The sequence below is a fragment of the Trachypithecus francoisi genome, unplaced genomic scaffold, assembly GCF_009764315.1.
Source record: "Trachypithecus francoisi isolate TF-2019V2 unplaced genomic scaffold, Tfra_2.0 Lachesis_group17, whole genome shotgun sequence".
Taxonomy (NCBI): Eukaryota; Metazoa; Chordata; class Mammalia; order Primates; family Cercopithecidae; genus Trachypithecus; species Trachypithecus francoisi.
In genome coordinates this window covers 5,887,954-5,901,180 of record NW_022681462.1, presented here as the reverse complement: position 1 = coordinate 5,901,180, position 13,227 = coordinate 5,887,954, and the positions used below count along the sequence as shown (strand labels likewise).

The 13,227-nt window shown below is 42.1% G+C and overlaps 1 protein-coding gene across 1 annotated transcript in view; it reads left to right on the top strand.

Annotated features, from left to right (window-relative positions):
- The first annotated feature begins 3,459 nt into the window (after window positions 1–3,459).
- The window catches only part of EFEMP1 (EGF containing fibulin extracellular matrix protein 1), a 58,434-nt gene continuing 48,666 nt past the window's right edge, over window positions 3,460–13,227 (top strand). Inside the window, exons 1-4 of the mRNA XM_033239102.1 lie at window positions 3,460–3,858; window positions 5,125–5,212; window positions 9,627–9,675; window positions 9,844–10,230. Coding sequence (XP_033094993.1) covers window positions 5,132–5,212; window positions 9,627–9,675; window positions 9,844–10,230 — 517 coding nt within the window. The 5' untranslated portion in view covers window positions 3,460–3,858; window positions 5,125–5,131. The remainder of the gene's footprint in view (window positions 3,859–5,124; window positions 5,213–9,626; window positions 9,676–9,843; window positions 10,231–13,227) is intronic.

The window sequence follows — 13,227 nt, the reverse complement described above, 5'->3', positions numbered from 1 at the left end:
TGGTAAGAACATAAAATAACACACTCACTTTATAAAACAGTTTGACACTTTCTTATAATGTTAAACTTACTCCTACCATATGACTTAGCAATTTCACTCCTAAGTGTTTATCTAAAAGAAAACATATCCCAACAAAGACTTATATGTGAATGTCCATAGCAGATTTATTTGTAAACAATCCAAGTATCTATTAAGATATAAACAAACAAATCAGGGTACATACACACAATGGAATACTACTCAGCAATAAAAAGGAGTGTGCTTCTTATACACCTGATAACAAGGATGCATCTCAAACATGCTGAGTGAAGGAAGTCAGACCCAAAAGAGTATGTACTCTATGATTGCATTCATATGAACTCCCACTGCAAAAAGGCTGCAGGAGAACAAGGTTGTAAACAAGGAGACCAATTAGGAGGATGTTGCAATAATACAGGTGGAAAATGGTGGTGGTTTGGACTAGAGTGGTTGCAAAAGAGGTGATAAGAAGTGGTTCCATTCTGGATATATTTTGAAGGTGAAGCCAACAGAATTTTCTGAAGGATATAATGCAGGATATCTCAGAAAAAGAGAAATCAAAGATGACTCCATGGTCCTGAATCTGAGCAAAAGCAATGATGAAATTGCTTTAACTGAGACGGTGAAGGTGGGTGGAGTAGGTTTGGGGATGATAATAGCAGTTGCATTCAGTTTGAAACATCCATTAGATGCCCAAATGAAGATAGCAAGTTGGCAGTTGGATATATAGGAACAGTTCCAGGCTGGAGGTATAAATTTGAGAGTTTTCACCCCATTTTTCTGGAAAAGTGGCTGAGAACAGGTAGAAAGAGTTTAAGAGAAACAGGAAAAACCATGTGCACAGATCTTCTTACTGTACAAAAAGCAAAGATTCATTTAAAAAAATCTGGAGGTCATTAATGACTTGGGGAAAACACTTACTAGAATTTTTGTAGTAAAAATATTCGGTACCATTACCAAAACCCTGTATACTCAAGTAATGTTTACGGAGGGTTGTACACCTCCCCTCTGATCTCGTCCAATACTGTGTGGCTTGCTACCAAACTGGCAACGTCTAGGTAACCCACACTGGATACCCTAGAGATAAAGAGAGCAGCTTCCACTTGATAACCTCCCTCTCCTGCAGTCTCTACCACCCTCCCACCTTTGGTCAGCAGGAAAGGAAAGGAGCTGTTCCTCTCCTCCTAAGCTCTGCCTCCTGCTCAAGGACAGAGTCAAAGAAGTCTTTAACTCCTTCAGTTTGTAAGTTGTCTCATTCATGAAAATCTATTTGGCCATTTGCTTCCTAGAAGACAGATGCCTTAGAAGCAAGCTATTACTGTGACTTTAGAGTTGGAGCCTTCAGAGGTAACTGCAATTTGTGTGGTATGATTTGGTAAAGACAGAAAAAAAGATTTTTCTCTCCAGATTCCTGAAATTCCACTGAGTATGAAAGGTGAAAGTGAAATGCCCAACTTTGAAAAAGCAGTACTGGAGATTTCACTAAGTCAACAAGTGAAGAAAAGAGAAGCTATAGATGAAAAAAGAAAGCCATAAAAAGGGAGACTTTTTATTATATATTGACAAATTATAGTTGTATATATTAATAGGGTACAAGGTATTATGATTTTTTAATACAATGTGGAATAATTAAACCAAGCTAATTAACATATCCATCACCTCAAATATTTGACATTTTTTGTGATGAGAACATTTGAAATTTACTCTCTTAGTGATAATGAAATACACAGTACTCAATTATCGGCTTTATTCACAACACCGTGCAATTGATCTAAAAAAAAAATCAAACTTATCTTGTCTTTTTTTTTTTGAGATGGAGTCTCACTCTGTCACCCAGAGGGGCGATCTCAGCTCACTGCAACCTCTGTCTCGCAGGGTTCAAGCGATCATCCTGCCTCATCCTTCTGAGTAGCTGGAATTACAGGCACGTGCCTAATTTTTGTATTTTTAGTAGAGATGGGGTTTCGCCATGTTGGTCAGGCTGGTCTTAAACTCCTGACCTCAGGTGATCTGCCCACCTTGGCCACCCAAAGTGCTGGGATTACAGGCGTGAGCCACCGCACCCAGCCCTTACTCTTCCTATTTAATTGAGGCTTACATTCTGTTATCTCTCCATTCCCTGCAACCCTAGCCTCTGGTAATCACCATTCTACTCTCTGCTTCTATGAGTTCAATTGTTTTAAGTTACATTCAGATACTTGAGAACATGTGGTATTTGTGTTCCTGTATTTGGCTTATTTCACTGGGCATGATGTTCTCCACTTCCATTCATGTTATCACAAATGACAGAATTTCTTTTTTAAGGCTAAATAGTATTCCATTGTGTGTGTGTGTATACACACGTACACACACACACACACAATGGAATACTATTCTCTTTTAAATTTTGTATGCCTAATAATTCCTGGTTAAAGGACAAGATAATAACTATTTTTGAGTACCCTGCTGTGGAGACACCATCTCCTTTGATCCTTGCGGCAAAGTGTAAGGTAAGTGGCATCATGGTAGAACTGAAGATCAAAGAGACTGTCTAACTTTCTTAGGGCTACATAGCCAAGTGGTGAAGCTAAACTCAGTCTAGGCATACTTAATAGTACACTGACATTAAATGTCTACAAGTAAATACCAAAAACAAACTGCAAGTCTTCTCTATTTACCATACAGATTATTCCAGTGAACTGCCATTTTTGCCTGGCTTGAAAGATACTTTTCAAAAGAATGGGCTCATATACACACGCGCACACTCACACACACACAATGGAATACTATTTAGCCTTAAAAAGGCATATATATGTGTGTGTGTGTGTATAGATAATATATATAGATAATACACACACACACACACACGTATATGCCACATTTTCTTTATCCATTTATCCCTTAATGGACACTTAAGTTGATTCCATATCTTGGCAATAGTGAATAGTGCTGCAATAAACATGAAAGTACAGACATCTCCTCAACATACTGATTTCAAATCTTCCCAATAAATACCCAGAAATGAGATTGCTGGATCATATGATAATTCTACTTTCAGATTTTTGAGAAACCGCCATACAATTTTCCGTACTAATTTACGTTCCACCAACAGCGTACAAGCGTTCCCTTTTCTCCATTCTCGCCAACACTTGTTATCATAAAGGGAGGTTTGAGAGACCGTAAAACAAACCCCACCTCACAGTTTTGTTAGTGCAAGTTCTATTTGGCCTATTCCCAACACTTAGCACACAGTAGGTGGCAAACATTTGTTGAATGGATGAATTCTCATTTTTCTCCATTTGTGGAAGCAGACACCTCAAAAAAAAAAAATCTGAAAGAAAAGGTAAGGAAACAGTTCTATGAATGGGGTTAATTTACTCTCCTAGCATTCACTTATTGGGAAAAAAAAATTAACAGCAATTTCTAGAGACCCTCTGGTCTCCTCTTGTTCCTTGAAGAACAAGAAAACGCACTAGAGAGTGGGAGTATCCCCAGGCAGAAGCACACCCAGGACATCACATGTCAACGTGTCCTCTCTGGCCTGGGGTCCCCGCGAGTCTGGGAAACGAGGGGCTGGCAAGGGAGAGCAGGCTGGGGCGGCAGAGAAGGCCCCTGGCGCAGGGGGCGCAGACCTCGCTGCGCTGCGCGCTCTACCGCCGGGCTCCCAGCGCTTGGCTCAGCGCTTGCGCCTCCCTCAGCTCTCTCCTCCGCCCCCCTTCGCCCTCCCCCTTTCCCTCCCTTTCTCCTCCTCCTCCTGCCGCCGCGGCCGCTGCCAGACTTCGCCAGATCAGACCCACGGGGCTGCCCTCCCCTGCGCACTCCCCTCGCTGCCCGGGCCCGGAGCGCAGCGCGGCCGCGCAGGTAGGAGCCCCTGACGGGGTGTCGCCCCGAGCGAGCCCAGTGCTCACGGGGCCGCGCGCGGGAGAGTGAGTGAGGTGGGGTGACCTGAGGGGTGCTGAGTACTCGAGAACGGCCCTGGACTGTGCAGGGTGTCTCGGGCAGAGAGGGAGGTGGAGGTGTGCAGCCTCGGAATGCGATCTGTCAGCAAGTGCGAGTACTCGGGTGACATCTGTTGGGATGGGCATGTGTGTGCGCGCCCACAACCAGCCGGCAGGGCTTTGCCCATAAACGTAGTTTTGAAAGTTTAGGGGACCAGTGTGCGAGATTTAAGCCGCACCTGGATTCCACAGGAGCTGGTCAGAAGCTGGGACGGTGAGCAGCTCCACGGGACCGCCGCGTTAGCTTGCTGTTAAGAAACGGGACCTCATCTCCCTGCTGGACCAGGCCGCCCGCCAGAAACTGGTACCTCGGGTGGCGGTGCGATCCCTGGTTCCGGTCCTAGGCAGCCTGATACCGAAGGTAGCTTGTCGGGGACCCAAAGACTGATATGACAAAAGAGAACCACTCGCTTTGGGCTGCCCCTCCACACAACCTGGGACTTTTAAACAAAGCTGTGCGCAGATAAAGGCGTGGAAATGCCACTTTGAGAGGTTGTGCGGGGGGATGTGAGAAGCTCTGAGAGATGTGAGAAGGTCTAGTGTTCTACTGGAACTGTGAGATCGCTCTCTGAATTTTGTATTGTTATTTTGTTTAAAAAATGAAATGCCTGAGGCCAAGGCAATTCATATTGGCTCGCAGGTATTTTTGCTGATCTGTGCAAGGAACTTTGCTAGCTCAAGGTGAGCATACTGGGAAAGCCTTAACGTTCTAGAGAAGAGAGTTTTGCAGCCCCACCTCCATCCCCGGGGGTGTGGGGTTGAGGGGCAGGAACTGCACCGTCCCCTTTGAAATGTACTGTTTTTTCCTTTCGACCCCCTCTTTCTGCACCCTGGTTTGTAGGTGCAGTATAAAATGCACGCTGAATGTCTTTTGTATGTAAACAGTGTAGCAGGATGGAGTAACGTGAAATGCAATTCTGCAGCAGTTTTTACGTCTTTGCTGCCTTATTCGTTGGCCACCGAGAAGGTTCAGGAGGGGGAGGGGAGATGAGAAAGCAGATTGGAAGTTTAGTACGGTGGAGCCTTAGCCTCTCCCACCCTCCCTTCCTCGCTTGTGTTCACTGCTAAAGTTTTGTTACTTTCCCCGCAGCAGATACTAAACATCAGTTTGTCCTGTATTTTCTTTGAGATTCACAATGTTGAAAGCCCTTTTCCTAACTATGCTGACTCTGGCGCTCGTCAAGTCACAGGACACCGAAGAAACCATCACGTACACGGTAAGGGGTGATGGAATTTGAAATAAGTACGGTTCAGCGGGATTCTGTGACAAAAAAAAAAAAGATTTTACACACCCCTGCCAGTGTATTTGGGCTATACTGTGCGGAGGGTGATAAATTAAACAACACTTTATTCATGCTTCATATCTAAGATTCGTTGTAAATTGCCCCCTTGATCCTTTCAAAAGTTCACTGGGCTCACTACCTAAGATAGGAACCAACATGTAATCATTTGTGCAAGGCTAAAAATGGGATCCGTTTAAAAACTAAAACCAAAGAAAGTTACATGTTTCCAAAACATTCAACAAATTAATGGGTGTAAGGAACTGGAAAACCTGGATTCCTACCACATGCAGATAAAACCAATACGTGCAGAATAAGACTCAAGTCAAGTAAGAACATTAAACACCATAAAGACACATGGCCTCCTTTGTGTACATGACATACATTCTCATGTAAGTGGCCTTTATTGAATTTATAAAGGCTGTATATTCATTCTTTTTTGTATAACTGATAATTCTAATAAATAAAGGCAGACACACTTTATGTGTTACTAGGATGCATATTGGCTAAAGTGGTTTTCAAACATAATGTGTGCAACTCTGTTTTGCATTTTCTAATTAGCATCTCTGATATCTCCAAGTAATATTTGATTAGTTAATTGCATAGGTGTAACCAATGTTTAATAAAATATTAAAAAGATCATCTGACCCCTCCCGCTGCTACAAATAGCTGTGGTGAGAATAGAGAAGGACGGTACTGACTTCACTTCTGGTGAGTTTGTTTGCACCTCTGTTTTGTGTTTTCTTGTCTTTAATCAGTGTGAGGCAAATGACATTTGTCCTGGATTGGAATATGAAAAACACATTTTTCTACTGCTCCCAGTTTAAAATTAAGTAATCCTACTGGAAAGAATGTGAAAAATTTCTGAAAAGAAAACTCTTAAAAATGAACTAATGTCAATTACTGATAATAAACATTATCTCACTTTTTGGTACCACATTATCCCTAGAATGTTAGTATTCATCTGGCAAATGTTCCTTTCTGTTGTTCAGATCCACTATAAATAAAATAGCTTAATACAAATATTTTGTTAACTTCATGTTAAATGCAGTTGCTTCCTCTGCTGAAGATAAATAAAGCAAGAAAAATGAAGGCATGTGCTGTTTATCTTAAAATGAAAATGTTTTGTTATTCAGACTAAACTTACTGCCTTCTCAGGGAGCTAAAATTAAATTCACTACCCACTTTTATAATAATCTCATAAAAGATTTTACTTCTTTTCCAATTGCTTATCTTCTATGCCCTTCCCTTTGCTAATCACCTAAATCTTACTCATTTTTACCAGAGAAGGTTCCCTGTGGCTTAAACATGATAGTTTTAAGACCACTAAGGTTCATTGTTATTGTAACAAATTTTCCAGATATGTTACCTTTTGTGCTAAGATTGGGCCTATTCTCCTTTAAATTTTATATGCCTAATAAGTCGTGGTTAAAGGACAAGATAATAACTATTTTTGAGTACCCTGCTGTGGAGACACGGTCTCCTTTGATCCTTGCGACAATGTGTAAGGTAAGTGGCATCGTCTTCCTTCTACTAGTGGTAGAACTGAAGATCTGAGAGAGTGTCTAACTTGCTTAGGGCTACATAGCCAAGTGGTGAAGCTAAACTCAGTCTAGGCATACTTAATAGTACACTGACATTAAATGTCTAGAAGTAAATACTAAACAAACTGCAAGTCTTCTCTATTTACCATACAAATTATTCAAGTGAACTGCCATTTTTGCCTGGCTTGAAAGATACTCTTCAGAAGAAAGGGCTCCACAAAATAGCCTCAAGTCCTCTTCCATATTAAATATGGTGTCCATTCAGCTATTTACTCAACAAGTATCTGCATAAGCAATTCTCAACACTATTAAAAGAATTTATTTGTTTACTAAGAAAATTCAGCCCCCTCTTGGAGAATTTACCCTGGAAAGACAGTGTTAAAAACTACAAAGTTCCTAAGCAAGTACAAATGATACTATTATACAGATTATACAAATTGCCAAGGAAAGGCCGGGCGTGGTGGCTCAAGCCTGTAATCCCAGCACTTTGGGAGGCCGAGGTGGGTGGATCACGAGGTCAGGAGATCGAGACCATCCTAGCTAACATGGTGAAACCCTGTCTCTACTAAAAAATACAAAAAAACTAGCCGGGCAAGGTGGCAGGCGCCTGTAGTCCCAGCTACTCGGGAGGCTGAGGCAGGAGAATGGCGTAAACCCGGGAGACGGAGCTTGCAGTGAGCCGAGATCCAGCCACTGCAGTCCAGCCTGGTCGACAGAGCGAGACTCCGTCTCAAAAAAAAAAAAAAAAATTGCCAAGGAAATAGAAAAGCAAGGAGGTGATTAATGTTGGTGCCGGCATATTAGAGGAGACAGAACTCTGTGCTGGTTCTTGAAGGAAGTGATGACCTCGGTTGGATTGATCTAGAAAGCCTGAAGAGGCACCTGAGTCAGAGAGTGGCATAATCAAAAGCTGGAGCTGAAAGCACCTGAGACCAATCCAGGTGGTGATAAGGTCAGATCAGCTGGAAGTGGGTAGTGGAAAGAACCCAGAGATGGTGATGATGAGAGACCTGGAGGTCACTGTGAGGTCTCAGAGAGAGGAGCAACATAACCAAGAGCACAAGAAAGACCATCATGGGGTCTGTATGCAGCATGTAGAGATACGGGGCCTTGCCTACTCACGGGCCAGCAAAAGACTTATATCTACATGGTAGATGTAGAAATGGACACAAAGTCAGCAGAGATGGAAGGAAAATAAGTGGAGATTCAGCACGAATGTTAAAGTTGGAATCCTGGGTTTCGAGAAAGGTGGTAGTACCTTGAACACTGTTTGGGAAACAAGAAAAAAATTAGTCTGAGAGACAAAGTGAATTTAGTTCTCACTCCAGTAAGTTTCAGACATCAGTAAAGTATCTAAATGGATCTCTGGGCTTCCATTCAGCTATTTCCTTGTCAAGCATCCATTGTGTACATAAGCAGCTCTCAGTTATATTAAAAGAATTTAAGTTTATTTGTTTGTTTACTCCACTTTTGCTCAGTCCTTCCTTAGGCTTCTTCCTCACAGTGACTTTCTCAAGTGAGCGTCTGATCAGATTGCTTTCTGAGCTTAAAAGTTCTTCAGAGGCCTCTTATTGCCTATACCTACATTTCTCAAGTAGTTCCTAGACAACTTGTATGGGAATCACCTGGGATACTTGCCAAGCATTTAGATTCCAGGCCCCCTACCCAGACCTACAGAATCAAATCCTTTGGGTGGGCCCAGGAATCTTCATTTTAACAAGCACCCTGAGTGATCCTTAGACACAATAAAGCTTGAGATTCATTGACCTTCAGGGTAGAATTCAGGCTTCCATTCCTAAAGAAAGGCTTTCTTGATTTGGCTCTGCTACCTCTGTAACCTCGTCCTCCACCTACCCAGAACTCCTTGCAGCTCCTTCCCTTTTCAACAATTTTATGCCTTTGTCACACTAGCCTGTCTTCCTAGAATTCCCACATTCATCTGGAAAAATCCTGCTCATCCTGTAAAGCCTGATTCACTGTCACCTCCTCTGTCAAGCCTTCCCTTCTGCCCTGCCATGCTCACCCATGCCCCGGAGCAGAGTCCATCACTCCTTCCCGTGTACACTTGTAGAAGGCACCTGCCATCTTACTGCAACTTGTCTACCTATCTGTCTCCTCTTCTGGTCTTTGAGCTGCTTGAGGACAGGGACAAAGTCTGCATCATCTTTGCATCCCCAGGCCCTAAAACTGCCTGGTTTCAGAAGGTGCTCCATAGGCTGTTTGTTCAGTGGGTGAACTAGAGAGGAGACTGAAGCTGGGAACTGCTAGGAGGAACACATTTGTTCCCTAGGAACTGAAGCTAGGGAACAGGCCAGGGTGTGAGATGGAGGTAAGAATGGTAAAGAAAGCTAGGTGCTTGCATGCTGTAAGAGGATTTAGAGAGAGAGAGAAGAGCCCAGAGCTGGTTGGGGACGGGGGCGGGGGAGAGGGCAAGGAAAGAGAGAATTTGGTCTTCTTTTTTTTCACATTTACAATGTGGGAAAAAGGCAAATTAATAAAGAGCAGTCAGAGAAGTTGGAGAAGATTAGTCTCAAAACAGAAAAGAAGATGGTACTGGGCAACTGTACCAAAAACAACGGAAGAGTTTAGGCAGCTGATGATTGAGAATGGACCCCTGAAGTTGTCCAACGCACAGAGTTGTCTTTTAAAAAAAAGCGATAGAATGCTAAACCACCCATCTCATCGTATAGCTAAGACTTTAGCGCAAGGATTGTTGCGATAAGAATGAAGCTTTTAGAGTGATTTCTTAGGGAATGGACACACCAATTAACAGTCTCCTGGCCCCACCTTTGATGTTTTCTTTGCAGCAATGCACTGATGGATATGAGTGGGATCCTGTGAGACAGCAATGCAAAGGTGAGCCAGCTTCAAAGACTTCCCATGTGATCATTGCCTTCTGTCTTCATCTCTTGTGTCACTCTTCCTATTCTGTCTGTGTTATACCAAAAAGGCATAAGCATTATATTTACATGTTTGATTTTTCCTTCTTAGAAGATTCCTGACTTATTTTATTACTGACCACAGATATTGATGAATGTGACATTGTCCCAGACGCTTGTAAAGGTGGAATGAAATGCGTCAACCACTATGGAGGATACCTCTGCCTTCCGAAAACAGCCCAGATTATTGTCAATAATGAACAGCCTCAGCAGGAAACACCACCAGCAGAAGGAACCTCAGGGGCAACCACCGGGGTTGTAGCTGCCAGCAGCATGGCAACCAGTGGAGTGTTGCCCGGGGGTGGTTTTGTGGCCAGTGCTGCTGCAGTCGCAGGCCCTGAAGTGCAGACTGGCCGAAATAACTTTGTCATCCGGCGGAACCCAGCTGACCCTCAGCGCATTCCCTCCAACCCTTCCCACCGTATCCAATGTGCAGCAGGCTACGAGCAAAGCGAACACAACGTGTGCCAAGGTAGGAATAACTTATTTTCCTAACCATTGAGAGCTTTTGCCCAAGTGCACCTCGTGGTGAGGATGATAATAATTCACATTTATTAAGGACTTCCCGCATGCCAGACATCATGCTAAGTGCTTTGTCTGCATTATCATATTTAATCATCACAATATTCCTAAAGGGTAGTTGCTGTAGGTGTCATCATTGTTTTAGAAATGGGAAACTGTGGCTTAGAAAGTTCATCAGTGGTTCCCAACCCTAGCTGCCCATATTTAGAGTTACTTGGGAATCTTTAAAACTTCTCAATGGCCAAGCTACACCCCAGCCCAGTTAAATCACAGTCTCTGAGGGTGGGTTCCAGGCATCGGCTTTTTTTTCAGTTCCTCATGTGCGGCCAAGTTTGAGAACCAGACGTCACACAGGTGCTAAGTGCAGAGCTGACCTTCCAACCCAGGAAGGCAGGTGCCAAAGTCACAGCTGGCAAAAGTTGCTGTCAGGTTATTCATTGGGAATTTGAAATTATGCTGTCAAGCTACTCCACAGATGTACCCCTTTGGTTTCTCATGTTTCTTTTCATTGAACTTGCCACAGACTTATTTTCCTCATTCAGGAATAAAGAAATGGGGCTCCTGCTTCTCATTACCTTGGAGGGACTCTCCCCCACTCACATTTATATCTCGTTTAAAGCTCTCATTTGACCACATTTCACTTATATCAATTGCACCATGGCATCATCTGCCTAGGTTTTTCTGTTTATTTTCACAGAGCATACACATCACTGTGTATTCTAGAAACAGCTATAAGCTCATAGTAGCAAAGTGATAAGAATCTGGGGCTTTGAAGACATGTAGGATATTAGCTAACTGAACTGTGCTAAGAGATTGTTTCCCTTTCCTTCTTAGCAAACCGTTTCAGAGCAGCCTGGTGTGGAGATTGTGTTACTGAAATGGGGCCATAGGAGCCTCCAGACTCCTTTCTCCCTGCCAGAGGCTGACTAGGTAGACCCCATAGTGCAGAACTCCATGTCACCACCACATACATGTATGGCACACGTGAGTCAATGGAAAGGGTCCAACAGTTCTCACTTTCTAACTGGTCATGTGTGAGGAAGAGAGCACCTTCCTCCCTTAACACTAAGGGTTTCAATAGAGACCACTGAGCTGCTACATTAAATGAAAGATGCATTTTCTTGTGCCCCTTATTCACCCGTGTTTAGTTTTATCTTCTGTATAAAAGATACTCGCATTTAAATGGCTTAAAAATGAAGCAAGGGGCTGGGCATGGTGGCTCACACCTATAATCCCAGCACTTTGGGAGGTTGAAGAGGGCTGTTCACCTGAGGTCAGGAGTTCGAGACCAGCCTGGCCAACATGGCAAAACCCCATCTCTACTAAAAATACAAAAATTCTCTATGAATGGTGGCACATGCCTGTAGTCTCAGCTACTGGAGAGACTGAAGCAGGAGAATCGCTTGAACCTGGGAGGTGGAGGTTGCAGTGAGCCGAGATCATGCCACTGCACTCCCGCCTGGACAACAGAGTGAGACTCTGTCTCAAAAAAAAAAAAAAAAAGAAGTAAGGAAACTTGTCATGCTCTAAGTTATTTATTTCATATTTTGCTTGTAAGTTGTAAGTACCCCACATCAAGACCTAACCCATGTTGTGACGGTGTCACTTTTCAGAGGGTGCATGGTATTAGCATCTGTTTTGTGTTACTGTCATGAGTCAGAATTCCAGTATTGATGATGAATGCTTCAGCATCTGCTTGATATTCTGATATTGAATTTAAGGATTATGTCAAGGAGATAAAACGATGAGGTTACCCTTATACATGTATTTGGGTTAATACTGATTAAAAAAATCTTGAGTTTATTTAAGATATACCAGCTTTTAATTGTGTTATTTAGTTATATAACTAGACTGGAAAGTTTGGTGGTATTTTTCCCAAAATCAAACAATTTTGCTGAAAAATTCTTAAGTATCAACTTTTATATACTGAATTATTTTGAATACTTTAGATGTATATTTTAATGGTACTTGGGAGAAAAAAAAAAAAAACAGATAAATGAATGAGTCATTTCCCAAAGTAGTTTGTAGTCATTGACATTTATGGTTGAATTCAAGAACAATGCCCAGAACTAAATAAAGAGGTCCTAGAATAAAATATATTCAAGACTTACAACATGCATTGGTTATGGCAGAAACTGTACTGTGATTAATAAGAATAAAATCCTATTTAACTTTTCTCGAAAATATTTAGACTACCTAACTAAGTTACGTTTCACATAGTAAAACATTTATAGTTCTTACTTCTTTGGGCAATTTTTTTTAGTTATAAGCAGACTATTAAGTGCCTTGCTTATGGAATATGCTAAATACATACCTGTTGACTGTGCGCACATAGGTTATTTCCAACCCAAATTGTTCTGTGTAATTCAGCCAGTTTCTAAAATTTGGGATTGGTGTCTATACCATTGAAAGCAGGGTTAAAAGTTTTTTGGAAGGCCTAAGGCTTAAGTTGGATTTCTTCCCACCTCACAATTTTGCAAAGTGCCCATAAATGTGGATTTACTTAATTGTTGATAAAAGAGGGTTATTTCATATGATAACAACAGGATAATCTGTCTAGGGAATTTGACTAACATAAGTCGAGTCACACTTGTGCCCGTTTCTTATTGAGCTAATCAAACATGCAGTCCAGCTTCTTCTAATTGCCTGCAGATGTATGACATTCTCATTCCAGGCCAGCAGCACAAAATAATGTTTTAGCACCAATGTGGAAGTATGGGGACCTCTGTTTAGAACAATAATGTGCTCCAAGGACCTATATTATTGACATCATCATGGAGTTTGAGGAGTCTTCTGTTTTAATAAAGATCTCCACTCCCTTTTAAATGTTGCATATTTATGCCCAGTAATCCAGACACATTTCCTATGGTCTACTGGATAGAATAAATGAATCTTACAGATGAGTCTTATTTGCATAAAAATTATTTCTGTTTTCTGTGTATATTTT